The sequence below is a fragment of the Myodes glareolus genome, chromosome 2 (genome assembly GCF_982192425.1).
Source record: "Myodes glareolus chromosome 2, mMyoGla1.1, whole genome shotgun sequence".
In the NCBI taxonomy this organism is placed as follows: Eukaryota; Metazoa; Chordata; class Mammalia; order Rodentia; family Cricetidae; genus Myodes; species Myodes glareolus.
In genome coordinates, this window is record NC_142027.1 from 104,861,078 (window position 1) to 104,888,530 (window position 27,453).

The 27,453-nt window shown below is 51.0% G+C and overlaps 1 protein-coding gene across 2 annotated transcripts in view; it reads left to right on the forward strand.

Moving 5' to 3' along the window:
* Mad1l1 (mitotic arrest deficient 1 like 1) overlaps window positions 1–27,453 on the forward strand; it is a 317,552-nt gene that overhangs the window by 118,507 nt on the left and 171,592 nt on the right. For both annotated transcript variants that reach the window (XM_048436907.3, XM_085683370.2), the window contains exon 11: window positions 11,168–11,312. In XM_048436907.3, coding sequence (XP_048292864.3) covers window positions 11,168–11,312 — 145 coding nt within the window. The remainder of the gene's footprint in view (window positions 1–11,167; window positions 11,313–27,453) is intronic.

A 27,453-nucleotide genomic window follows, 5' to 3' on the forward strand; every position in this document is an offset into this window, starting at 1 on the left:
TGCAGTGGGTATTTCACTTGGTTGGAATTCATACATCTGTAGGGCTTGTGGCTGGGTCAGGCCAACAGGAGCTTCTGAAACTGTTGGTGCATGCCAGGGAGCCAAACAGGATTGGAGCTAGGTCATTAACGGATCAGAGAGTGTGAGTGTGCACCTGTGTTTTAGTTCTCTTGAGTTTCAAGATGAACTGTTGGTGTAAGCCAGGGGTCAGTAGCCCTTCTCTGTGGAGGGCATGGCAGATAAAGGTGTTTGCTTGTCTCTGTCATAGGACAGCAGCCACACAACAGTCAATGCTGTGTGTGGCTGTGACTCATCAGACTGTATCTTCCCTCCCTCCCTCCCTTCCTCCCTCCCTCCCTCCTTCCTTCCTCGTTCCCTCTTCCCTTCCTGTTGCTGAGGTTTAGGCACAAAAGGAAGAGCTGGGGTTTTGGCTGAGCTCCTACCGAGCTTTGCCACAGTTTGTGCCACTCCTCTAAAAGTCACCACACCTAACTCTTCTTCTTCAGTCATGTTAAGGCCCAAGTGACAATGTGTGAGGGTGCCCCTCCTCACTTGACACACACCTGTGTCAGCCATAACTGCTTCTCTGGCTTTTTAAAAATATTGTGTTATTTTATGTTAGTTGTTTCTGTGGGGGTATGAGTGAGTGAATGCAGACACCTGTGGAGGCCAGAGGAGGGCGGTGGAGGTCAGAGGAGGGCAGTGAGGCCAGGGGAGGTCAGAGGAGGGCAGTGAGGCCAGGGGAGGGCAGAGGAGGGCAGTGAGGCCAGGGGAGGTCAGAGGAGGGCAGTGAGGCCAGGGGAGGTCAGAGGAGGGCAGTGAGGCCAGGGGAGGTCAGAGGAGGGCAGTGAGGCCAGGGGAGGTCAGGGGAGGGCAGTGGAGGCCAGGGGAGGGCAGTGGAGAGAGAGGAGGGCAGCGGAAGCAGTGGAGGCCAAAGGAGGGCAGTGGAAGCAGAGGAGGCCAGGGGAGGGCAGTGGAGAGAGAGGAGGGCAGTGAGGGCAATGGAGGGCAGTGGAGGCCAGGGGACGGCAGTGGAAGCAGAGGAGGGCAGTGGAGGCCAGGGGAGGGCAGTGGAGAGAGAGGAGGGCAGTGAGGGCAGTGGAGGGCAGTGGAGGCCAGGGGACGGCAGTGGAAGCAGAGGAGGGCAGTGGAGGCCAGAGGAGGGCAATGGAGTGCAGAGGAGGGCAGTGAGGGCAGGGGAGGGCAGTGAGGGCAGGGGAGGGCAGTGGAGGCAGTGGAGGGCAGGGGAGGCCAGGGGAGGGCAGAGGAGGGCAGTGAACAGGCAGTTGTGAGCAGTCTGTTATGGGTGCAGGGAGCAGAACTTAGGTCTTTTGCCAGAACACCACTCCTTGCTTATCCATTTCTAACCTGAGGTTTTTAGAGCCTTTTTCAGTGTCACAGAGAGCACCGAGGACCTTATGGATAAACAACCAAGTGCAGTGCTGTGTAGTCACATTCCCAGCTCTCTGGCTCTCTGAACTTTCTCTTCACACCCTTTATTTCAAAAGCTGAGAGCTTAGCAAGGCCCTGGGGGTGACCTGCTCTCCGGTCTCTACACTGTCAGCCCAGCAGACTCAGTGGCCTACTGGGGGCTCTGCCCTACCTGGGAGGTTGCAGGTTGGTAACCAATCAGTCAGATTGGATTATTCTTTATGGTTGGGAGCAAATTGAAATTGTGAGAGGTGATTTTCCTTCTCACATTTCAAGGTCAGATGAGAGTATTTACTGGTGGCCTCTGTTTATCTGGGAATGCAGATTGAATGTGATGATTGGAATTGATGAGCTGTTAGGAAGAGTGCTCGGCAGAGGCGGTGTGCCCAGTGGCCAGGGACCAGGTGCTTCCTCCCCGACTTCCTTCTCAGCCTCTTCACCTGGGCCTTTGGTTGGTAATTCCATAAATCTCTGCTTTCCCCATTCTCTAGTTTGTTCCTATAGTTTGGTAGTTTTGTTATTTTATTTTTTGTGTGTGGGGAGCTTATGTCAGAAAAATGTGTATTAATACTTGGAGATTTTGAAGAAGTGGAGTTGATGTAGAAATATAGACAGCCTGTTGTCAAGGGCGCTGGGGAAACTTTGGCTCCTTTTGAGTTTGCATCAGGCTGCCCCACTGCGGAAGCCAGCGCAGGCCTGCCACTTATTTCTGATCCTTTCCTCTCCTACAAATTCCAGAGACATAGCCTTCTTGAGGCTTCTCCACATCTAACTGCCCTCAGGGTCCGTTGAAGACCTCCCAAGAGTGTACCAGGAGCATCCTTTCACAAGTAGAGTTTTGCTTTTTCGTAAGGACATGGGAACAATACAGGATGTTCTAGCTGTTTGCAGACTTAGTAATATAGGTGTGGCCACCTCTCCCTGCTGCTGGTAGCACTTGTGAGTACTCTCTATTCAGTGCTGGGATCTTTGCTCTTGGTTGAAAAAGTCTTTTCAGAAATGAAATACCTTTCTAGGAGGTAGCTGGGAATAGACAACCAGTGGGCCATCTAGTATGTGATATCTAAAGGGATACAGGAAGCATATGGCCTTACTCCATCCCTGGCTGGCTGGCTGGCTGGCTGGCTGGCTGGCTGGCTGGCTGGCTGGCATGTGTGTTGAGGAGATCTGGCTTTACTCCATCCCTGGCTGGTGTGTGTATTTGTGTGTGTGTGTGTGTGTGTGTGTGTGTGTGTGTGTGTGTTGAGATCTGTCTAGCTTGGACTTATTTTTTCCACACCTTCTGTTGAATATGTAGCTCTCCATCTGTTGGCTTTTTTCTCTAAGGCTATACCTACCAGAAATAAACCTGTATCGTTCAGCCACACTGTTTGGAGGGTCCTCCTGAGAGGGGACTTAGCCTGTTCCTTCCTACCGAGGGTGCCCTGCGTCAAGGGTTTCCAGTTGCTCCCCTTCTGCTTACGTCTTTTGTAGGCTCCGCTTCTTTCCCTTCTGTGTCTGCTCCTCTGGCCTCTCTTCAGAGTGGCTCCCAGCACCTTCACTCTCCCTTCTGTGTCTCTGTGCCCTGGTGTAGGTGTCCTTATCACAAAGCTCTGTGATCTCGCACGCTATTTGAGAGCAGCATGATATGCTGACATCATGATGTTCACTGTCTGATTGGTGGCTGCTCACTGACTGCTACATCTTGACACCCTTTGGCTCTGTCAGGGCTTGCCCTGTTAGTGTGCATGGCTCTTTCCTGGGCCTAGGAATGGTGCCTAGTATGGACTGTATGTAAGGCTAATTTATTGGTTAATCAGCTGGCCATCTCCTGGTCGTCCATTTCTGGGGCCATAACTCTAGCCCACCTTGCCTCTGGGTGGTTCCTGTTAATTCTTCATTCACTGGACAGAGATACTTCTGGAATTTTCTTTCAGCTTCTAGAGACTCCCCAAGGGTCTGGGATGAAGCAGGGGCACACTGACTGATTCATCCTCTGTGTCCATGGCATGGGGACCGTAGGGGACTGCATCTCAGCAGGCCCTGCTCAGAGGCCCCGGCTATGGGACTTGCACTTTTGCACATTTCCCCTTCACATGGCGGTGGTGATTAGGAACCCATAGGCACCTGGTGACAGATTAGATCCACCTGACCTGATCTCTTAGGTCAGTGCTGCAGGCTGTGCCAGGCATCGTGCCCAGAGGCCAGGGAGGGCAAGCATCCAGTTCTCCTGGTACAGACAAAGTGGCTTTACAGAGGTGACTCATCGGCTTTGGTCTGCATTGACTCATCCCCAACGCCCAAGGTTAGAAAGCGTTTGTGTTATCAGGTTTTGATGTGTGCTCATCAGCCCTCCAAGAATAAAGGGCTGTAGGGGTTGAATAAAATTTTACTCGTGTTTTCTTAACGTCATGAAAGAGATGAATTACAAAAACTCACCATGCACAAGGAATTGCATTATCATAACCCGTAGGAAACCACTGCTATTCATGTACGCCATCAGACTGCTTTGGGCTGTCACCAGAAAGGCTCTGAGTTGGCCTTCTGTGTGACACCTCTTCACAGGTTTTAAGAACAGGGGTTATCACAGTGAGTTTGGGCTCCTCCCAACTCTGCTGTAGTTAGGGCTCCTAAATTGCAATCTTGTCTTCCTAATGGTTCTGGAGGCAGGTGGTTGAGGTCGCAGTGCTGGAGCTGTGTGTCTGTGGAGGGCCTTTGTTCTGCGTGGTGTCAACTCCTGAGGGTCTCACCCAAGGCTTCTCATCCCATCATGAGAGCTCTCCCCTCACTGTCCAGGCTCCTCCCTGGGGATTAGGGCTTCATAGTGACTTTCAGTCCTCAGCAGAGATGCCACTAACCTCAGAAATATTCTTCCCTGTGTAAACCTGGCTGTCCTGGAACTCACTCTGTAGACTGGGCTACCCTCAAACTCTCAGAAATCCACCTGCCTCTGCTTCTGGAGGGATCAAAGGTGTGTGCCACTACTACCCAACTTATTTTTTAGATAGGATCTCATGTAGCCCATGCTCACCTTGAATTTGCTACATAGCCAAGGACGATCTGGAATTCTGACCTCTGGCCTCCACCTCCTAAGTGACAGGATTCCAGGTGTGTCGTTCCCACACCTGTTCATGCAGTGCTGAGGAATGCAGGACTTTGAGCATGCCAGGTTAGCAGTCTGCCAGCTGAGCTGCATCACCAGCCCTCAGGTTTTTGTTTTGTTTTTTTTAACTTAGAACTTGGGTTTGTCCATGGCTGTGGAGACACGTGAACACGCTCTGTGTTTCTGCACCAGGCGGCGCTCCAGCACTGCATTCTGTGCAGTGTGGTTTTTGAATGAGTGACTTTAAGTATATAGCAAGCCAGTGTTTACAAAAGCAAGTAACAGATGACGTATAGCTAGATAACAAACATGATTCAATCGGGTATCCATAACATCCAGCAGACACCAATTAGGGAAGTTGAGGCAGCTGGCGTTCCCCATTGAGCTTTTTCTCCACAGCCATGCTCCCCGTGGCTGAACTTCTGGCTTCTCTCTCCCACTGCAGACGCTTTTATATCATGCGATAAACACCAGTGACTTCTGTTGGAAATGGTTCCAGCTGGTTTCAAGGTTGTGACTTTTTTTTATTGGACTGTTCTGCTCTCACAGGGTTAGATGGGCCAGCCCAGACAGGAGACCTCAAAGGAATAAACATGCTTGGGTCTGAGATGGGGGAAGGAGGACCCAACCAAGCTGCCAGAGTCAGTTTCTTCATGAGCTCAATGTGTCGTATGATGCATACGACACGCCATGACTTGGTACATGGTTCTTCTCAGAACTGCCACAGTGTCTGGGGCCCCACAAGGTCTGGTGACCCAGGCGTGCTTTCCCTGCTGCATGAGTGTGGGTGCTGGGTTTGAGCTGAGGAAGGCAGGCTCCAGGACTTTGAAACGCCAGGTCAGGCCTGGAAAAGCTGGAAGCATCATTGTCTTGGTGTCTTGGAGAAGGTTGTTAAAATGTCTCCTGCCGCTCTGCAGTGTCTCCTGGCCTTACCTGGTTCCTTGAAAGTAGATATTCTTAGGCCTGAGTTTCTGACGAAGCTCACATGAAAGTGAGCGCCAGTGGCCCGCCACATCCAAAGATGGCTCTCAAAGGCTTGGGCTCGTTCTCTCAGCAGATGTGCCTCAGAAAGGCAGCGATCAATAAACACGCTCAGCTTCTCCTTGAAGCACCAAGAGCTTCGCTCTGAAGTCCCAGAGGTTCATGAAAATGCCGCTGCCCTCAGAGTTCAGTGCGCTGTGGAGCGAGAGCTTTAATTTTTTATGAGCTTTCTCTTCTCTTCCTTGGAAGAAAGGCTTGAGTTGAATGGAGAGAATCTCCCTGGGGGATAAAGGGAGGGCGAGGGAGAACCAGCAATCCCAGGAACTGATGGGGATCTGTGCTGGGATGAGGTTGCTCAAGTTCTTCCAGCTGTCGAGGCTCTCATAGAACCCATGGGCACAGTGGCAGAGGTCCCCTTCCAGCTTGAGGTCCATGTTAACTTGAGAAGCTCCGCATCTTTGTATTCTGGAATGCCTGGGTGTCTAGAGCCATCTGGTAGGCACGGCTTGAGGAGCCCGGCTGCAGTGTCCAGAGCCTGTTGGACATTGTGTTGCAGCCTTGTACTGTTGGGCTTGGTCTGTCTGCTGGACTGTGTCCTCCCCATGGGGCTTGCCCAGGAGTTTGCCAATTTGTCACCTCCATGGACCCAGCTCCTGGAAGAACATCCTTCTGCTTCCACACTGCTCCCCATTTCTAAGCTGAACCCAGCATTTCTAGTCCCTTGCCCATCGGAGACCATCCTGCCCTCCGCTCACCCCTCTAGCACAAGGAGCATGTGGAAGGGCTTCTGTGTCCTTCCCTTCCTTCCTCTTGAGGGGTTTTCTTCTTGCTCCTGTTCTTCAGTTCCTCACTGCCTCCTGGCCAAGAGCCCCATAGTCCTCTCCCATTTCCACACAGTGTGAGTGTACCCTGGATAATAGAGCTGTTTGCCCTCTGCCCCAGGTGTCCCCCACATTTGCCCTCCCCTGTGCCCGCAGGCATTTTCATCTCATCCACCTCACCATGAACCAAAGTACTCCTTTCCTCACTGGTTTTGTCCTCTGCCATTGCCAGTTACGCATCAGTGGCTCAGCCCTGTGGTGTGTGGACCTGCACCCCATGTTTGTCTTGCCAGCTGACACCTAGTTATCTGGCGGTAGGTGCCGGAGGAGCATGCAGGGCCCTGTGCCTGCCCGACTTACCCGAGGGCTCCCCATCTGCTCCCTTCCACACATCCTTCCTGCTGCACACCATCTGAATCAGGTCTGTGATGTCTGCTGTACTCAAACACCAGCCCCTGCCAGTGCTCTCTCTCCACTCAGGCACCCGCGTCCTGCAGTCTCAGAAGGCATTGCTGCTGCCTGTTTGGTTTGTGTAAGCTCTTCCTTCCCCTGCAGTCACCTGGTCGGTGATTTATGTCTGTTTAGCAGCACCTTATGTTAGAGAACCCTGCACCTGGTGTTTGTGGGTGGATCCAAGAAGATCCCAGCCTGTTGATCTTTGTGCTCAGGGCTTCATTGAAGTTCTGCAAATGGTGCTCTGGAGCGCCCTCTCTCTGTCACTCTCTGAATTGCAATTTACAGTGTAGCCCTGTCCTGTAGGAGACCTGGGAATCTGTTCTGCCTTGGGAACTGACCTTAGGGCCTGCTGCGGTCTGCAGTCCTGCCTGTTGTCCGGGCATCTTCTGTATGACCATGCATTCCTCTGACATCCCCACAGAAGATGAAATGTGTTTTGCTATTAAGGGAGAGTACAGGGATTGAGGGGATGGCTCACTGAGTAAAGCATCTATTATACAAGCACGAGGACCTGAATTTGGGTCCCCAGAGCCCACATAGAGCTGCTGGGCACAGTGGTTAGACAGAGACAGACAGATTCTAACCCATTTGTTAGCTAGCCTGATCAAAACGGTGAGCCACAGATTCAGCGAGAGACCCCATCTCCAAAACTAAGGTGAATGAAGTAGAGAATCATTGAGAAAGATGTCCTGATGTGGACCTCTGTGGTCTGCGTGGATGAGCATAGACACTCCTTGTGAAGGGCACGCGGATATGAGAGTGAGTGAGGGTTGTGGATTGGGGCTATAAATCAGTGGCAGACCTGACATAGATACCTAATATTCCTGAGGGGAATCTTTTCTTCTTGGGAAGGAGTGCTGTGGGGAGGGAGAGACAAGAGTTTTCTTTATAATCTGAAATTTTACAACACAGGTCTCTCTATATCCTTAAGACCTTTCTCTCTCCCGTGGTGCCATGGTGCACACATCTCTGTCCATGGCCTCCAGTAGGCAGTGGGTGTGGTGTCGTGACCTAGGAATAGGGCTGCGATTGTGTAACTGTGTCTCTTTCTTCTTAGGTAGCAGAGCCTCGCTGCAGAGTGGGGGTTGGCAGTGGCTCAGACTTGAGACATATTTCTGGTGCTCAATCCTGTTGTCTGGTTCTATTATACCAAGCCTCGGTCCTCAAAGTCCCAGCAAAGTCCCATGGCCTTGGGGTTGTTTGCACCTATTCTGTGTGGGCAAGACCCTGGGTAGCTACAAGGGGAATGTTGTTCCCAGATTTTAACCTTGGATTTGGAAGTCTTCCAGCCAGCAAGACTCCCCATACTGAGGACATCTTATCCGAGTGTCACAAGCCCCCAGTCCCACCCTGCCTGTGTGTGCCCTGTCACCTGAAAAGTTGCATTGCCATATGTCTGTCTTTGTGTGCTTGGCTCTTAAGTAGCAGAGCGAATGCTGCCGTTCTAATTAAATTACCCACTTTGGAGCAGTGATTTAAGGCGCTTGTGAACCTCCCCACCTGAATTCAACGATTCAAGAGTCGATTTCACAGTCCTTGATTATTAAATTGGTCTATGAATAGTTTTCAATTGAACTGGAACTCAAAATAGCCTCTTTATACGTCTGTTTCCCATGAATATTAGCTCTTGCTTTACATTTGGGGTTGTGACGCACCTAGGGTGCAGGTGGCAGCCGGCTGCTTCTCTGTGGGGCTAGGGGACAGCACGAGGCTTCCTGAGATTGTATGATCGAAGCCAAGCCAATGCCCTTGGTGCCACACGGTTGGCCCTGTTTTCTGTGGTTGTGTTTGTGGCCCAGAGCAGGGCTCCCTTTGACACTTTCAGGACTAATGGTGTCACAAGCCCCTGCTGAAGTTTCATAAATGTTTGACTTTCATTCACTTTCAAATTACACTTCAGCTTGTTTAAATGATTTTACTAAGTTATAATTTGCAAAATCCTATATTCACTCAGATGTGAAATACATATTTGCGGGTGCCCACCTGACAGAAGCGCTATCTGCCGCCCTCAGGAGCTCGGGTTTTCTTGAAACAGCATAATCAAAGTGAGCCAAAGTTGTTGGAGGCAAGAGTGATCTGAGTTGCAGGTGTCTCCTGCAGGCCCCACCCCCAGTTTGTACATTTTCAGAGTAGCTGCAGTGTTCTGTTCATGGATATTTTGCACGAGTGTCACAGATGTCACATGATAACAGAATCCTGTTGCCCTGCTTATGTATCAGGGAGGGAGGGAGGGAGGGAGAGAGAGAGAGAGAGAGAAAGAGAGAGAGAGAGAGAGAGAGAGAGAGAGAGATTGCCCACCTGCCTGACATCGCATATGTATGGAGGTCAGATGATAACCTCCAGTATCAGTCCTCAGGCACCCCCACCTTTGGCTTGAGACAGGGTCCTTCCGTGTCCTGGGACATGATCAAGTAGTTTAGAAGATTGGCCAGCAAATTGCAGTATCTATCTGCCCGACTCCACCTCACCTGTTTCCTAGCACCGCTGGGCTTACACATGTGTTCCGCCATGCCCAGCTCATTGTGTGGCTGCTGGCGATCTAAACTCATGTTTGCAAAGCAAGTGTCTGACAGCTGAGGTACCTTCCCAGTTCCCAGATTCCATTTTTTGCAAGTTTTCAGAATTCCGTTTGGGAAGAGATCTCTGCTGTTGATGGGACACACACACTGCCGTTGTTGCATATCGCCTGCAGTGTGCTGTCTTGGATGGTGAGGTTGGTCGGTCCTCCCCCAACCACTCCTATCATCTGATCTGGATCTCTCTGTTGTGGCCTTGTCCTTCTCAGGGTATAGTCATAACGATGGGGTGGAACCCAGGGCACATGTGAGGGGCACTATTTGGATACTTAATGATCCTTGCCCTTGCTGTTCTGGAGCTTTCTGTGCCCTCTAAAGGACCAGCAACAACAGCGGCTGCACTGGGTGGCTGTGGGACTGGTGGGGTAGAAAGTAGCAAGGGAACTTTCTGAGGGTCTTTGCCAAGATGCTTGAGGTCATTCTGGGAGGGACCACGGCACTTAGAGGCCTCAATCCAGAGACCTGGGCCTGTGAAGTTCGCAGAGACAGCTGACTAAAGAGGGCTGTTGTGTGGTTGTGATGATGTAGGGAAGCAGTGACCAGGCCAGGGCAGCCATAGGGATGCAATAGGAAAACATATATTGTAAAGGGAAGCCAGGCTTGGTGGCACTCTCTGTAAACTGAAGCAGGAGATTACAAACTCAAGATCAGTCTTGGAAATTTAGCTATTGTCTTAGAGTAGAAAACACAAAGAGGGCTGAGGATGTAGTTCAGTGGTGGAGCACCTGCCTAGAATCCCCCAGTGAGGGACTGGGGTGTGGCTCAGTGGTGGAGCAACTGCCTAGAATCCCCCAGTGAGGGACTGGGGTGTGGGTCAGTGGTGAAGCACCTGCCTAGAATCCCCCAGTGAGGGGCTGGGGTGTGGCTCAGTTGTAGAGTACCTGCCTAGAATCCCCCAGTGAGGGACTGGGGTGTGGCTCAGTGGTGGAGCACCTGCCTAGAATCCCCCAGTGAGGGACTGGGGTGTGGGTCAGTGGTGAAGCACCTGCCTAGAATCCCCCAGTGAGGGGCTGGGGTGTGGGTCAGTGGTGAAGCACCTGCCTAGAATCCTCCAGTGAGGGGCTGGGGTGTGGGTCAGTGGTGAAGCACCTGCCTAGAATCCTCCAGTGAGGGACTGGGGTGTGGGTCAGTGGTGAAGCACCTGCCTAGAATCCTCCAGTGAGGGGCTGGGGTGTGGGTCAGTGGTAGAGCACCTGCCTACAACTCTTCATTGTGGACCGAGAGCATGGCTCAGTGACAAGTCTTGCTTAGTATGCTTGAGGCTCCTGCTTCAATCTTCTGTACTGCAAAAATACATGCATAGAGAATGGAAAAATAGAGAAAGTCAGATACCATTGCCCAAGTGTGTCCTGGCATCTGTCTTCACAAGGTATGCCTAGCACCCAGTGTGAGGCAGTACTTTCTCCTTCAGAAAGTCTTCAGGCCCAGTGCCTGCTGCGGGGGCTGTGCGCCGCACCCTCCCTGTGCTGCACATCTGTGCCGACTGTGACTCACATGGGAAGTGCTTGCGCTGGCAATTTAGCTCATTCAGAAGTGCCGTCCTGAAGCGCCTGTGGCTGACAATCTTTCCCATTGTGTGTGGAGTTGCACTTCCCTCCCCTCGCACCGTGTTCTGGGATCACCCTGGGTGTCTTTGAAATCCAGAACCTCCTGAAAGGCACTAAGTAGCTATTCAGGAGCGAGGAAACGACAACGAGGTGTCTGCACGTGCAGCTCTATTTTAGGACACCCCTGTGGGGTACACAGTGGGGGATGTGTCTCCAGTCCCGGGGGATGGTCATGTCAGGCCTCATGGCTCTACCTACTTGTCTTCTGTGTAGTGCCCGGAGTCTGGAGAAGGCCCAGCAGCAGCTACAGGATGAGGTCCGGCAGGTCAGTGCACAGCTGCTGGAGGAGAGGAAGAAGAGGGAGACACATGAGGCACTGGCCCGAAGGCTTCAGAAGCGCAATGTGCTGCTGACCAAGGTACAGTTCACCCAGCATGGCCAGGTTCCACCACGCCTCCGCCTGACCTTTTAGCTCTGGCTGTCCGTCTTTATCCAGCCCTCTGTGAGGCTGCATGTTCTTGCCTGTAGTCCATTCCTCACACCTCCAGCAAGTATTCCACATTTGTCAGACCACAGGCCACACACAGTGCTGGCCTTCCCCAGTGGCAGGCTGTAGCGGAACAGTTCAGTTGGGATGTGTGCTCTTAGTCCAAATTTAAGGATAGTTTTTGAATGGCACAAAGAGTAGTTCAGAGCCCAGAGTGGCAGCGTATAACCGTAATTCTAGAATTTTGGAGACTGAGGCAGGAAGGGAGGTGGTGAATTGAAGGCCAGCTGGCCCCTATTCCTTGACCCTCTCAAAACAGCAAGATCAAAACCAGTCTCCTGGACTCACTTTCCTTGTGTGCCCTGACCTGGGCTGGTGCACCGTCCTAGGGGAGGGTTTCTGTAAGGTGGCCTCCTTAATGGTCGCCAACCTGCCTTCCTGTCCTTTGCTGCCTGCACAAACATTGGATGCTGGAGTAGGCTTCATCCTGGCATGGCATGAGGATGGTTTTCTGTCTCCAGGTGACAAGGCAAATGCTGCGACATGCTCTCCCTAGTCCCCAGTCTCTCTCAGACTTCTGGCCCAAAGGCAGTCTGGCTTGTTTGCTCTCTTGCTCTCTTCCTTTTTTTTTTTTTTTTTTTAAATGGATTTAAAGATTTATGTATGCCTGCACACCAGAAGAGGGTACCAGATCTCATTCTAAATGGTTGTGAGCCACCATGCGGTTGCCAGAAACTGAACTCAGGCCCTCCAGAAGAGGAACCAGTGCTCTTCACCTCTGAGCCACCTCTCCAACCCCTGCCCAAAGCCTGTCTGATGCTTGCATGGTACACTGAGGTCTTCGAGTGTGAATGGAAATTCCTAATGAATGTTATTTAGAGCATCTAATGGATTCTGGGCGTTCAGAGCACAAGGAAGTACAAACGGGATCTGTCCCTGGGTACATAAGAATAGGGAGTCCAGCTTGCTGGGTGGAGGTCCACGCTCACCCTGATGGGATGTGGGCATGAGGCTTAAGAAGTTGGTACACCCAGAAAATCTGGGTGTGTGTGACCAGGTCTGCACTTGGTGTTGTCATTTGAAACCTGACTCTTTGCTAGTGGTATCTCTAGGTGAGGATGTTGCTACAAAGCAAGCCATTCTCCTGCTTCCCACCGCAGTTTCCCAGCTACCCCTGACAGCCCTGTGCCAATCCCCCAGTGTCTCAGAAAGGGAGGTCTGTCATTTGTGTTGACCTCAAACACTTCTTCCCGGGGTTGGTTAAAGGCTGAGCCCTCCTTTTAGGTCCCAGGGTCCCTGCAGGTGGCCCGGGAAGAGAGGTTGCTAGAGTGTCCCAGCATTGCTTCTTGGCCGAGAAGATGGTCATTGTGTTGGCATGGTTCCTCTTCTGGGCCTTAACATCATCCTTTCCTGCCCAGCGCCTGTCAGAGTGAAGCCCCTGTGATGGGAATATGTGGTCACGGCCCTCAGGCTTGACAGTGCAGTGGGAAAGAGGCAGAGCACTCAGCCACACGCTTACCAGCTGTGACAAAGACAAACACTGCTGTGCCCACTGACATGGGAGGAGCTGTCGGAGGTGAGGCTTAAGCAAAGACCCAGAGGATTTACTGTTTACCAGAGCATGTGAGGAGAGCTGGCCCCATCTCCACAGAGCCATAGTTCAGGGAAGAAGGCTGTCACAGAGCCGCTGTTGATGCCAACATGTAGATACACAGAGACAGAAGGTGGTGCATGCTCTGGTCTGGCCCGTGGGCAGCTCTTCACAGGCTGTGCCTGTGCTGGCAGCGTCAGAAGACAGAGCTGGCTGTGGGAAATCTCAGAGTTGGGCAGGGAGGGGATTGGCTTGGTAGACTTTCTTAGTGGAAGACAGGCTTGTGTTCTATGACCCAGAACTTCCAGACTTAGTGTGTGATGAAGAAAGAGTGGTCAGTCTGAGAGCCTAACTGTTCCCTGTGATCTGAGAAGAATCAGAAGAGTCTGCAAGAGTCAGCTCAGTGGGATGGTCCTGAGCTCCTTCCAGTGCACTGTGGAGTTCCACACAGGCACTAGTGCAACAGCCCTCTAAGCATCCTGCAAACTCAGCAGTGAGGTCCCTGCCCAGGGAAGCTCTGCAGTGCAGGCCCAGGAGATGAAGTTGCCTCTGAATTGTCTAGCGGGGGAGACAGCACATACCTGTTCCATGCTTCCAGCCTGCCTTGCCCATACCAGCCAGCCTGGTAGAGAAGCTCCCAGTGTCTGGATTTCCCAAGTTTGTCCATCTGTCACAGTCTTCTGGCTCCTTGGAGAAATCACTCTGGGGGGCCACAGCAGTCTGCTTTCTGGATAAGTCAGTGGTCTGATCTGGGTGTGTGTCCATAGTGTTAAAATATGCACACCTACATGTTCCAGGTATATATGTGGGCTGGGTCCTGTAGCATTCCCACTTGTGTATGTCCTCGTGGTCCAGGTATATCTGTGGGCTGGGTTCTGTAGTGTTCCCACTTGTGTATGTCCACGTGGTCTGGGTATATTTGTGGGCTGGGTTCTGTAGCATTCCCACATGTGTACATCCACATGGTTGGGATATTTTTTGTTGGTTGGGTTTATCCCATGGCTATTGTGGCCCATGCCGTGCACTAGAGCTGCTGTGAACTTGGTAGCTGGGCTTCATTTCAGGCTTGGGACTTGGGCGACAGTGAGGATTGCTGGCAATGGTGCTGATGCACTGTGGCCTCTGTTGAGCTCTCATGGTTTCCTGAATAGATCCCGTGAGGCTTGTGCTTGGTATCCTATATGGGTGCCTCTGTCCTTGACGTTCCCACCAGGCGTTCCCACATCACGAAATTTCTACTGTCCTCTCTGAAGATGGAAAGCTGATGGCTCTCCGGTTCAGACTGGCCTCACTCTGACCCGTGCTGTACTGCTGGCCTCACTCTGAGTGAGTGGAAAGGTGGCTATTGATTACCCAACACTGACTGATTATCTATACCAGCTGTCCCTCCGAGATAGATTCAGTGGATTGATACCCATTGCCTTCCTTGCCCTGGGATACAGGAATTTGACTTGCTAGCTAGCTTACAAGATGAAGCTATTCATTAGGCTGATCTGGTGAGGCACCAAGGGTTTTGTCACGTGATTTCACAGGCGTAGTATAATGTCTCCTGCTGGTATCTGCCTTCTAAGAGCCTGGCCTGGCTAGGCTATGTTGGACTCCAGCCTGACTGACCTGTGGTGAGGGAGTGTCTACTCTTCACTGTCCCTGTGAAAGCTACAGTTCAGCCTCAGTCTCTAGGACTGCTCACCTCTGCCTGACTGTGCCTCTGTGTCCCTCCAGCCCACCCCTCTGAGGAGAGGATGTGAGTCTGCAGGGCCCTGGAACCAGCTATGGCACTCTGCCTTGGCATCCCCTCCAAGGGGCCTCTTTGCCTGCTTCACATTTCGGTTTATAGTGCTTGGCATGCGCAATTTTGTCTCGAGACCTTTATTAAGCGGCTCCAGTCTAAGGAGTTAATTGTTACTGATAGCTAAGAGTATAATTACCTTGGTAAAATATCATGACTATTTTAAGCAATTGAAAATTGGCTTCTGGCACTTGGTGAACACAAACCATTTTCCTATTTGAGGCATGCTATTTCCAGTGTACACTAATATTCTACACCATAGTTGCAAAGTCATATTTATAGAATGTAAGCAAGATTTTAATTTTTTTAATGAAAGAAAACCTTCTGTTTTTCCTGTTTGATCCCCAAAGTCCCCAGGGGACTGGCCACTAGAAAGAGGTGACTTGCTGGGCCTTTGGTGACTAGTCCCATCTTTGTTATATGGTACCTGCAGAGGACATGTAGTTGTCTTGGCAGCATCCTGTTTTAGGGCCCTTCAAATGTTTTAGTAGGCCTAGACGTGTGCCTGCGTGCATACACGTATGTAGTGGAAATCAGAAGACAACTTGTAGGAATTCATTCTCTCCCTCCTTCATGTAGGACCAACAAAGATTGTCGGGCTTGGCAGTGGAGTGCCCTCATCCTGTGAGCCCTTGTCTGTGAGACACAGTCTCTCGTTTGCCTGGAACTTACCAAGTAGGCTTGACTTACTTGGTAGTGAGTTCTGGAGATCTTCTCTCAGCCTCTCCAGCTCTGGGGTTTCAAACACGAACCATTCCATCTGGCTTTTTTATATGGATTCTTGGGTTCTACTTGGGTCCCCATGCTTGCAAAGCAAACACTTACCAATCGAGCCATCTCCACAGCCCTGGACTTTGCCGTCTGGATGACGAGTGTTCTGTGTCTGCTCTGTCTGTGTAGCTGTGAGCAGGTTCCTGGAGTAAGTTTCTTGGGAGGGCTGCTGCCCTTTGTGCTTGTTGAGAGTGTGAAATGGCCTCTGAGGCAGGACTCTTCACCAACCTCAGGTTCCCATTGCCTCAAGGTCTCTTCTGTGGCAGGATCATGAGCTGGCTGAGTGTGCCCAAAGTACCACCCATGGCAGTGGAGCCAACATGACGTCAACCCTCAGAGGCCAGTAGCAGGTTTGTCCATTGTGCCTGTCACATTTTAGTACTTCTCTGAGCTACCAGCAGACAAGAGGGTTTCTGGTCAGCCTTGAGGCCTGGGGAGATCCCTCCATTCCTAACCTGCCGGGGCTGCGACTCATTCCTCCTGTATGTGGCATGGTATGATTTACAAACTGCTCCCGTGAGAGCTGGAGACCACAGGCAGTTGCGGGTTCCTGTGGCGCTGGAAGGACTGTGGGCAGGAAATGGGTGCCATGTCCAAGGGTGTGATGCAGAGCCAGAGGTGCATGCAGCCCATCTTGATGAATATCTGATTTGGAGCAACTTGATTTTCTCCCTGCTGAAGTGGCTGTCACGAGGTCAGAGGCCACACACCTGTATTCACATCCACAGTAAAGGAAACTGATTTCCGCTCACGTTCTTGTTTATTATACATGTTTTGGGTTCATGGTGCCTTTGCTCTGCTATGTGTGTTTTCTTATCCCCAGCAAGTTTTGTGCTAAGGCTGCACATGCACATTGCAGTGCAAGAAAGACCGAGCCAGGCTGCTGCCTGCCTCTGATGACCTGTGCTCCCTCGCTTCCAGAGGACCCTCTGCCTCCCGGCTTTGAATGTACCCAGCTGTGGACTGACATTAATGGAGCCACAGGGCCCTGCTTTTTCATGGCTGGTTTCTGTTATCCTCAGTGCGATTTGTGTTGCTCTTGTGTGGACCTGAACTTGCTAGATGTTTCCATTGCATGTCAGTGTTCTGCCACGCAAATGAATCGCTGCTTTTGTATGTATACTCGAACACAGTGAGTGCTGTGACTGACAGCTCTGGCCTTGGCGACCGTGGGCTCCTTTGGGTTGGCAGGCCACCTGCCACCCAATTACCAGGTGAGGGTGCTGCTTGCATGCTGCCAGGAGCATGGGGCCATCCTCATCCTCTAGATTCAGTTTTTTGGGGATGAGCAGGAATTCTGGACTCTGGGTATGACCCCTTGCTGGGAGATAGGACCCTCTTCACCTGTGGCGTGCCTTTTCGCTCTAGTCACTGCCGCTGTGTCTGCAGGTGAGCAGACGTTTTTCATTTTAATTGCAGTCCAGTGTATCGATTTTCTCTTTCTGCCGGCACTCTGGGCGTCTTGATTAAGTATCTCTCCCAACTGAAGTCAGGCAGATATTAAAGGGATCTCACAGCTTCCTCCAAGCAGTCTACGGTTTTACCTTTTATGCTCACGACTGACAGGCGTCTGGGATCGGGTTCAGAGTGTGATAATGAAACAGGTGCCCAGGCTTGTTTTGACCTCCGTGGTCTGCTGCTGAGTAGCTCTGCTCACGGACGGGCCACCCTTCGGCTGATCCGTAGTGGGCTGCTGTAGAGTCCATGTTATCAGCTCCCGTGTGCGCCTGCCAGTGTCGGGCCATCCTTCGGCTGATCCGTAGTGGGCTGCTGTAGAATCCATGTTATCAGCTCCCGTGTGCGCCTGCCAGTGTTGCCCTGTCTGACCTGCTACTTTAAGATAAGTGTTGATGTCTGCCCATGGAATCTTCCAAGTCCACTGTTTTTTTTACAATTCCTTAGCTGTAAGGAATTGTACTTGGCTACTTGCTCTAGATCAGCATGAGCCACAGAGTGAGCTCAAAACCAGTCTGAGCAAACTAGCCAGACCCTGCTGCACAACAAAACATGAAAAATTACCTGGGTGTGTATGTGAAGTGCAAGGATTCGAGTATGACTCTCAGCACCCACATAAGAGCTGGGTAAGTGGCTGACAAAGGGGAAAGGTGCTTGCTGTCCAGCCTGAGGACCTCAGTCCCTGGAACACACATAAAGATGAAGGTGAGAAATGACGCTACAAACTTGTCATCTGACTAACACATGTATATCATGGGGACCCTCCCCCAATAAATAAATAAATTTGACGAGGGGGGACTGGAGAAATGGCTGTGTCACTAGAACTCTTGCTGTTTTCCAGAGGACTCGGGTTCAGGTCCAGCAGCCTCACGGGGATGCTAGAACTGCCTGTTCTTCTAGCTGCAGGGTGCCCATCGTTCTTCTCTGGCCTCTGGGGACACATCCACACACACCCATACAAATAAATCTTAAATTTTTTTGTGCTTTTCATACACGGGTAGCACCGCAGCCACACACACAAACTGCTCGGCAAGAATGCTTGCATAGGATCCTGGCTTCCATCCCTGGTACAGATAACTAAAGCGATTGCTCCCACAGATCTTTAGGTCCCCTACACCTCCCTGTGTGCAGCTGGTTACCTCCCACAAATGCTGCTGGAATACAATTCTGATTGCAATGAGTGTATGAATCATTTTGGGGAGAAATCGTATCTTAGTGTTGTTTAGTTTTATAAGTGGCATTAACCATCCCTCATTTACTGAGATGGTCTTTAATTTTTCACAGCAAGTTTTATAGATTTTACACTAAAAATCTGACATGGCATTGGATTTTCCTCCCTGACTATTTTCTACTTGTGGTGTGTGCTACTTTTGAAAGACTTATTTTTGGTTATGTTTGTATGTGTGTATGTGTATCTGTGTTGGGGGGTACACATGGGAATGGTGGTTTCTGAGAGGGCCAGAGGTGTCAGATCTCCCAGAGCTGGAGTTAATCACTCATGAGCCCCCTGGCACCAGTACTGGGAGGTAAATTTGGGTCCTCCCCAAGAGTAGGAAGTGCTCTTAACCCTCAAGCCATCTCTCCAGCCTCTTCCAGTGGGTTTTAATGGTGTCTTAGGAGACCTGAATTTTATTCATCTTCTGTCTGATGGGTGTGATCAGGCCTGGGTGATGCCTCCTATAGTCGACTGCTAACCCCCAGTGCAGCCTGGGGAAGAGCATGCAGGAGGAAGCGCCTGCGCACTGTATCTTGAGGCTGAGCAGCATGCATGCAGTGAGGATTTTGTTTGTTGGTCCAGTGATCGTGGAGTCTCAGGAAGTTGTGATGATAGAGGGTATCCCTTATGCCTGTGACCAAGCTGCTCCTGCAGCAGACTCAGTGATTATGCTGCAGGGTGAGCATGGGTGGCCGGCTGTGCCATCCTGTCTCCCACCTGCTCTTGTATTGTCCCATGACCTTCAGGATATAGAGCTGTCTGGCCATTCCTGTAATCCTGGTTCCCACCCCAGCTGAGTCTGGTATTTAAAGAATCTCATCAAAGCAGAATCATATTTGTTGTTTTTACTTTTCTTAGTTAAGTTGTATCACATTAGAACAGTTTAAGTGTGTGCGCGCGTGCACGTGCACTGGCACAGGTATGACATGCTGCACCTATGGAGGCCAGAGGACAACTTTGTGAGTTCTCTCTTTCCACCTTTGTTGGGTTCTGGGGGATTCACTCAGATTACCCAATTAACTACCTCACCAGCCCCATTTTTAGCTTTCAAGCCAAGCATTGCTGGCACCTTTCTCCCTTGCCTGTGTCTGCATGGCTCCCTAACTCTTAGGTTCTGGGTCCTGTGCACTGTTGTGGTCAGTGTTTAGTATGAAGACACCTTGGCATTGTAGGTAACTATAGGCTCGTCATCTGTGAGACTAGACACGTGTAGGATTTCCATATTACAGGTGGCCTTCTCCTCTTTGGACACCGATGTGACTATGTGGTCATCTCTCCCTCCTACTATTGCTTTGGATGCCTGGCAGCCCTGCCCTCCACTGTCTCTCACCGCGACTTCCTATGTGTCAGACTGGAAATACATCTTTGTGGTTCCTCCATGTTTTCCATAGCTCCATCACTCATCTCTTTTACGTCACTGATTATTGCCCCTCTGCCTGGGTGGATCTGACTGGATGTTCGTCAGCTAGAGGGTATCACAGTTGCCTGTGGGCTTGGTGTAGACACGAGCTGTGAGTATCCAGCAGTCCTTGGTGTGGACACGAGCTGTGAGTACCCAGCAGTCCTTGGTGTGGACATGAGCTGTGAGTACCCAGCAGTCTTTGCTATGTTGTGCTATGCTGAGTTGATCGTTTTTTATGTGTGTGCATGTGAAGGTTAAAGGGCAACCTCTGGTGCCTTCCTCAAGTGCTCTTCACCTTGGTTTCAGAGACAGGTTTCCAAGTGGGCTAGATTGACTGGCCATTGGGCCCCAGGGATGCTCCTGCCTCCACTGCAGGGTTACAGATGCACTCCCATACCCAACTTTTATGTAGATTCTGGGGATCAAACTCGGCTCCTTGCTTGGGCAGCAAGCTCTTAACTAACTGGTCTGTTTTCTCCACCCCCAGACTGGTGTATTTCACTTAGGAATATGACTTCAAATTCCTCCATATTTTTGTTGGCTGGATACTTAGTTTAAAGGCCACTGGTTGCCATTGCAGAGCATGGTGGACCGCAGTTTGCCCAGTGTTCATCTGCTGACACGTTTCAACTACCTCTGTTCTGGCAAATTTGAATACAGTGGTTTTAATGGCGATGTGCTCCTCAGCAGTGGCTGGTGTGGTGACACTGCTCAGCTCCGAGCACTTCTGCTGCCAGACCCTTGTGCATGCAGCCACCCTTACCCCATGATAGCTTCCACATGCAGGACTCTCCTGTCCTCTCGTGAGATCTCCTTGAGGCTGAGGCTAATGAGAAAACTGAGGCACAAAGCGTCACAAGCTTTGTGGGAATTCAGAACAGTTCTACCCTGGTTGCCTGGTGTCACTACCTTAAGAACAGATTCACGACTGAATTTCTGTTTTGTTTGCCCCCCCTCGTGTGTGTGTGTGTGTGTGTGTGTGTGTGTGTGTGTGTGTGTGAGAGAGAGAGAGAGAGAGAGAGAGAGAGAGAGAGAGAGATGGACAGACGGACAGACAGACACATGTGCAAGGATGAATACATTCAGGCCAAAGGAGGACGCTTGTCCCATCCCCCCACCCCCAATTACCCTGGTTTCCTTGAGAGCCCACTGAGCCCAGAGCTTGCTGGGTATGGTTTTTTGTTTGTTCTTTTTGTTATTTTGGCTCAGTTTGATAGACAGCAATTCCCTGTGTCTGCATGCTTCCACAACTCTGGGGCTACAGGCTTGTGTAGCCATACCCAACTTTATGTACGGAGATTCGAACTCAGGTCATCATGTTCCACAAGCAAACACTCTCAACCCCTGAGCCATCTCCTCAGCCCTCTGCTCTGTTGCTTACTCTTACTATTGTGGCACCTCTGACCACACTGGGACCACCACAGATCTTATCTCTGGTCTCGTGCTGGCCTTGTAGTGAGTGGCAGTCCCGTCTTCAAGGCAGGTGTTAGTGTTAGGTGGAGTATGGTGGGTGCTGGATTGTGCTGTTTGGTACCTGTCCTATGGTCCTGGCTTAGAGCTCCATCCCTGGGCTCATCGTTCCCAGCCTTATCTTCATCCTCTTTTCACTGTCCCTGCAGTGTGGGACTCCAGCCACAGAGAAGGGAATCTTCTGCTCGCTGCCTTCTCTGTGCGAATGGTTCTGGATCACGGGGAAGCTATTGTTTGGTAAATGGTGTTTCCCATCATTCTGCAGCCTCTGGAGTCTGCTGCAGAGCGTCCCTCTGGCAGCCACACAGGCTGCAGGATCAGTGCCTCGGCCCTCTTTTTAGCTCAGACAGTTGAGGTTTACGTGTGACTCAGAGGCTTGGCTGAGGCTGCTTGGCAGGAGTGGATGCTCTGTTCTCTTATCTTCCTCTCACTGTGTCCCCTGCACAGTCTGTGTGGCGCACTCTGCACAGTGTGTCTGCTTCTGTGCATTGGTGGCGAGGGAGTCTCTCATACAGTACTGAGGCTTGAGCCATGGGCCTCCAGCATGATTGACAAGGACCCTGCCACTGAATAACATCCCTAGCCCTGTGTAAAAACTTGCTAAGTTACCCAAGTTGGCCTGAGATTCAGGGTCCTCCTGCTTCAGTCCCTTGGGTAGCTGGGACAGCATCTAGTCAGGCGTGTCTGGGAGTCCTTTCTTATGACCACTGTTGAGACTGGGAGCCTTGTAGTCAACCCTTGGCCCGTAGCAGGGTCTGGCCTGGCTGAGCAGGCCTTTAGTTCTTGAAGGCCTCAGGACCCTTTGGAGCTTGCAGCAGCTGCAGACATTGCAGTCCTGACCGCTCTTTCTCTGTAGGAAGCTGCAGGGCCCTCCCTGGTGCCCTGGGCAGGCTCATCTGGTGTGCAGATAAGAACTTGACTCCATGTGGGTCCTCCGTGTTCCTTAGGAGTGGACAAAGGGGCAGGCCTTCTCTGGAGTGTGGCTCCTGGTGGGCCCTTCTTTCTGCCCCTAGTACCCAGCCTGTCCCCTGCCCCTGCAAAGGAGAAAGAGACTCACCGTGGCTCTGGGGCTTTCAGAGCCAACCACACTGAGCGCCCTCATCACTTGGGCACAACCTGAATTTGACTCCCCTCCCCTGTGTTTGAGTGCAGAGGTCAGAGGTCAGGAATGTCTTCCTCCATCACTCTCTCGATGAATGCAGACTTTGCCCATTGAGCTAGTGCAGCTAGCCGGCTTGCTCCAGGGATTTGTCACTACCTCCTGACTGCTGGGTTGCCATGCTCACCTGCCTTTTTACATGGGTGGTAAGGATCTGAGCTCTGCTCCTCATTGCTGAGCCATCTCCTTAGTACTTCATCTGATGACTTCAAAACATGGAAATATGATGGGTGGAGGTGGTACATGTCTTTAATTCCAGCACTTAGGAGGCAGAAACAGGTGGATCTCTGTGAGTTCGAGGCCAGCCTCTATAGAACAAGTTCCAGGACAGTCAGAACTACACAGAGAAACCTTGTCTCCCCCCCCCCCAATAAATAGAAGAAAGAAAAGATGGTAATGTGAGAGCTAGTGTTCTCTCTCTCTCTTTCTCTCTCTCTCTCTCATATGTGTACATGCACACTGCACACTGGAGTGCTTCGCTTTATTTGATGATAGACTGGAGTGCCAGTGAGGTCAGTGGCCATGGGGACACGGCTCAAGGCTCCTGCATGCTCTTGCTTGCAGCTTGCTTTTGGTGTTGCAGCTGCTCCTAGGGTGGAACCATAGAGACCCCTTAGTACTCTGAAAGAAAACAGGCATGCACCATGGGCTAAGATGAATAGAGTGCTCACATCATTGGGAAGGGGCCTGCATCCTACTGAGTTGGGAAGTCTCCTTCATGTAGGGGATGGCCAGAGAGTGTGTCTGAACCCCGCTTCTCTGCTCAAGGTTTCTTGTGGGGCCTGCCGACTCTGGATAGGAATAGGGCAGCCCTTGCTTTCCATCTGTGCACCGCCCCCCCTCCGGTGGCTTTCTGTCGGCTGCATCTGCTGTAAGCACGTGCTGGGTGAGGAGCCTGTACTGTCTCATCCCTGACCCTCCAGACCCTTTCATGGCAGCTCTGCCTCTGCACCTGGGTAACAAGATGATTCCATGTCATAAAACCCAGGTTGGGGGTCATCTGTCCTAAGCCACACATTGCGGTGTCATCTGTTGCAGTCCAGCCGTGATGGGTTTGTATGTTCCAGGGTGAGGGCATGTGGATTAGAAATGTTAGGTAGAATAGGCAGAGATGTTGCAAGGAGGAGGCCACTTGTTCTTCTCGACCGCCTGGCTAGCTTAGACTCGAAATAGCCACACAGAAACTGTATTAATTAAAACACTGATTGGCCCATTAGCTCTAACTTCTTATTGGCTAACTCTCACATCTTAATTTAACCTATTTCTATTAATCTGTGTATCACCACGAGGTCGTGGCCTATCAGCAAAGTTCCAGCATATCTATCTCTAGCGGCAAATCCATGACGTCTTCCTGACTCCACCCTTCTTTCTCCCAGCATTCAATCCAGTCCTTCCTACATACCTAAGTTCTGCCCTGTCGTTTCTTTAGTCATTAATGACAATCACAGCACAGAGGGGACTCCCACATCACAGAGTTACAAAAGAAATACAGAGACATGGCATAGCACTGAGAGGGCAGCTCTGTGCGTGCTGAGTACTGCATCCACCTGTGTGTGTTTTCCACACACTTATGTACTCCAATAGAAAAACAGGGGGAAGAACGCAAAAGGCTGCTTTAACATGATACGAACGACAACCAGAACAGTTATTTCCTTCAATACTTGAGACATCAAACCATTATTTCCTGAGTTAAGCATTCTGATTTTGGGGCAGGATATGCAGTGAATACACCCTAGACTAAGTATCTTTGAGACAGCCACTCCCTATGTCAAACGTCTTGTTTTAAAATGAAGGAGCAGGAATAAACTCTCTGACCTTGGGTCAATGTGGAGCTGATCCACCTCTATGGGCCATCTTAATGTCCAAAACACCAAGTAACCACAACCTAGGCTGGAATATCTTGTTTGTAGCCACACCTGTTGTCAACAACTTTGAAAGATTAAAAATAAGCTCGAACTCTCTGATCTTTAGTCAAGGTGGAACAGGACTCATATCTGTGGGCCCTCACAGTCCCTTTCTTTTTAAAAAGATTTATTTACTTTAGAATTGTATGTGTATGGGTTTTTTTTTTTTTTTTGGCCTGCATACATGTGTGTGTACTGCTTAGAGGCCTGTGAACAGCGTCAGATCTCCTGGAACTGTAGTTACAGACAGGTGTGAGCTACCATGTGGTGTGGTGGGAATTGAACCTGGTCCCTCTGGAAGAGCAGCCAGTGCTCTAAACTGTCTTTCTAGCCCTCCCCCCCCCGCCCCCGTGCCTGGGTTTCTGCACTCTGTACTGCCAGCTCTGAGCCACACTGCAGGGAAACAGGGCACAATGGAATGGTGTTGTCACAAATGAGCTACCCAACCAGGTTTAGGTCCCAGCCTACTGGCTTCTTAAAAGTTCCCTTCCAATTCCGCTGACATTGTCAATCAGTTTGGAGTAGCTGGTGGGATGTCCCCTAGCCTCAGCGCCTGCTGGGGAACTGCTCTGTGCAGCGTGATGGCCCTCTTTTCACGACCAGCAGGGTCTAGTCTGAGCTGTGACATGCATGTTTAGGTGTTTGTGAATCGCTTCTCCTGCCTTTCTGGGTCCCACTTCTGGCTTTTTTTTTTTTTTTTTTTTTTTAGTTAGTCTCCCGTGATCCAAGCTGGTCTCAACCTTGACTTTGACCTTTGATTTTCCTGCCACTACCCCTCCAGTGCTAGGATTATCGGTATGTGCCACTTTATCCAAATAAATTTAACCCTGGACTTCATAGATGCCAGGCAAGCCCTCTGCTGAGCCGTATTTCCTGCCTTTCTGGGCCCTATTTTGTCAGTCAGGAAAGAATACACTCATTTGTTCTGGGAAGGTGCCATTTGCAGAGTCACCTGAAAGCCGTCCTTGGCACAGTACTTTTGCGTTGTCCCACCAAGAGTGCTCCTGGAACTGGGTTGTGACAGGAAAAAAAAAGTTTTCAGGGAGAAAAGCAATTTTAGGAAATAAAATGAGATCAAAACAAAATGCCTTTGTTCCTATCCAAGTTGCAGATGGTTATTAAGATAGGGGCTCCTGGGTACGGGTAGGAGGGGCTCGCCTCCAGCCACTGCAGCTGATCTGTGAGAGCAAGGCGACCTTCATACAGGTCATTCCCCGCCTCTCTAGGACCCAGAGCTGCCCAGGAAAGGTGGTCCTTTCCCGATCACACTCTTGCTGTCCACCATGCGCCCCAGGGCCTTTGCCTGTGCTCCTTCCTCCCCTGGCACTGCCATCCTCCTGCCTAGTACCGGCTCCCCTGCTCCCTGTTTCCCTTGTTTTTGACTCTGCGGTACAGACCTTCCCTCTCCAGGCCCTTTGGCACCACTGTTTGCAGCCAGTCAAAATCTGGCAAATGTTGGGCTCCTTCTTCTGATGGGCACGGGGAAGGCTCCTCATAAGGTCCTATGACCAGGGAGATCTCCAGCCTGGTGACGAGGATAGCAGCCAAGCCTCACTGCCTGCTTCTGCCATGGCCAGGCCAACATTCATGGAAGAGCATAAATGTGTCATTCCCAGCCCTAAAGATAGGTGGTTGCCCTGTGCCTGTCATCCACAGGATTTCAGGGACATCTGGAGACCCTGGTACCAGGTAGCAGCTACAGATGCTTTGGGTTCTGGTGGCATGACTTAAAATTAGCTACCTGGAAGGTGATAGCAATTGTCTTTTCAGCTTCCCAGCAATGGGAGGAAGCAGAGCCGTCAGTGACGGGACAGAGAGGTGGGTGGTGGAGAGCATGGTACCCTGTCCTTGCCACCATCCACCCTTTCCTCTGGTTACCTGACACATTTTGGGTGATGATGATAGCCCTGCAGGACCTGCTGTGGCTCCTGGTCTTGGTGGATGATGTCTGAAGGTGTTGAGCCTGTGTGGTTAGTGTCTGTCTCCCATGTGCCTCCACACCTGCCATGCTGCTCTGCCATTATTTAGTTTGTCCCTCCCCAAAAGGGTATCCTTTAGGACACTGATCCTCTCAATCCTCTTCAGAAAAGCTCCTAGAGAGGAGCTGGTATATGCAGTTGGAGGCCACAGCAACCTGCTGCTGGCTATCATTGTTTCTGAACCATCTTCAGGGTTCCACTGAAGGGACTGGGACATAAGGGACAGCAGGGATGGCGGGATGATTCTGGCAGAGCCTGTTTCTAGAGGGAAATGTTAGTAGGATACTTGTGGGTTTGTTCTCTATTAACCTTGACGTTCTAAAGTACTGCATTCACGCGCTGTTGATTTTGATCTTCAGAGCTGTTGTGAGCATCCTCAACACTCAAGCCTGAGGTGTGTATCCTGCTGCCCTGCATCATCCTGGTTCTGGGTATCCACATCACAGATCAGTTGGAGTTTACAATGCTGCCATCCGTGGTGGTGCACTCCTTTAATCCCAGTGCTTGGGAAACAGAGGCAGGTAGATCTCTGCAAGTTCAAGGCTAACCTGGTCTGTAGTGTGAGACCCTGTTTCAAGTTTCAAACAACACCTAAAACCAAAATAGCCCGTACCTTAGCTGGGATTTGGTGCAGAGTCCTAACCCACTACTGTACACTAGCGAAAGGAGAGGTGCCAACCTGGCTAGGTGCCCAGGGAGGGTTTCTTAGGCCTGGGTCTGGTCTTCTCCACTCAGCACAGGTGGCCTGTTACTTAGCCTTGGGGGGGACATGTGGCCTCCCATGTCCAGGGGGGTCGGCAAGGCACCCGAGTGTGACCAAAGGCCCAGCTTGTCCCTGATACTTCGGTTCATACCACAGAATCCTCCTTGCCTGCCGTGAAGACCTTGTCCAACTTTTTCACACAATTTCGAAGAAATCCAAATCTTTGAATAACCTTGGTCCTGAAAGGAAAGGCGCTGGCTGCAGGTGAAAATTGATGGTGGTGCTCAAAGGCATGGTTCCCTGCCAAGACAGCCTCTCGAGTGCGACTTCCAAAAATAGCCTCCACAACAGTGGTGCTGGAACCGGTCCTGCTCCGCCCGGAACCTGCTCCAGAGATGTTGAGCGGAGCATGCTGCGGCCTCCCCTGCTACCCGCCTTCATGTCTGCCCTTGGCCTGCTGCTGCTTAGGTCAGCACTGGGGCTGCCACGGTGCAGTTCTTCACATGACCATCTTCCAGGGATCCTCTGAGGGCCCCAAAGCCAGGGTGTAGGAGTGATCCCTGGCCACAGGTCAGAAGGCGTGGAGGCTCTATACTTTGGGAGGATCAAGAACACTCAGGCTTGCTCCCTCGA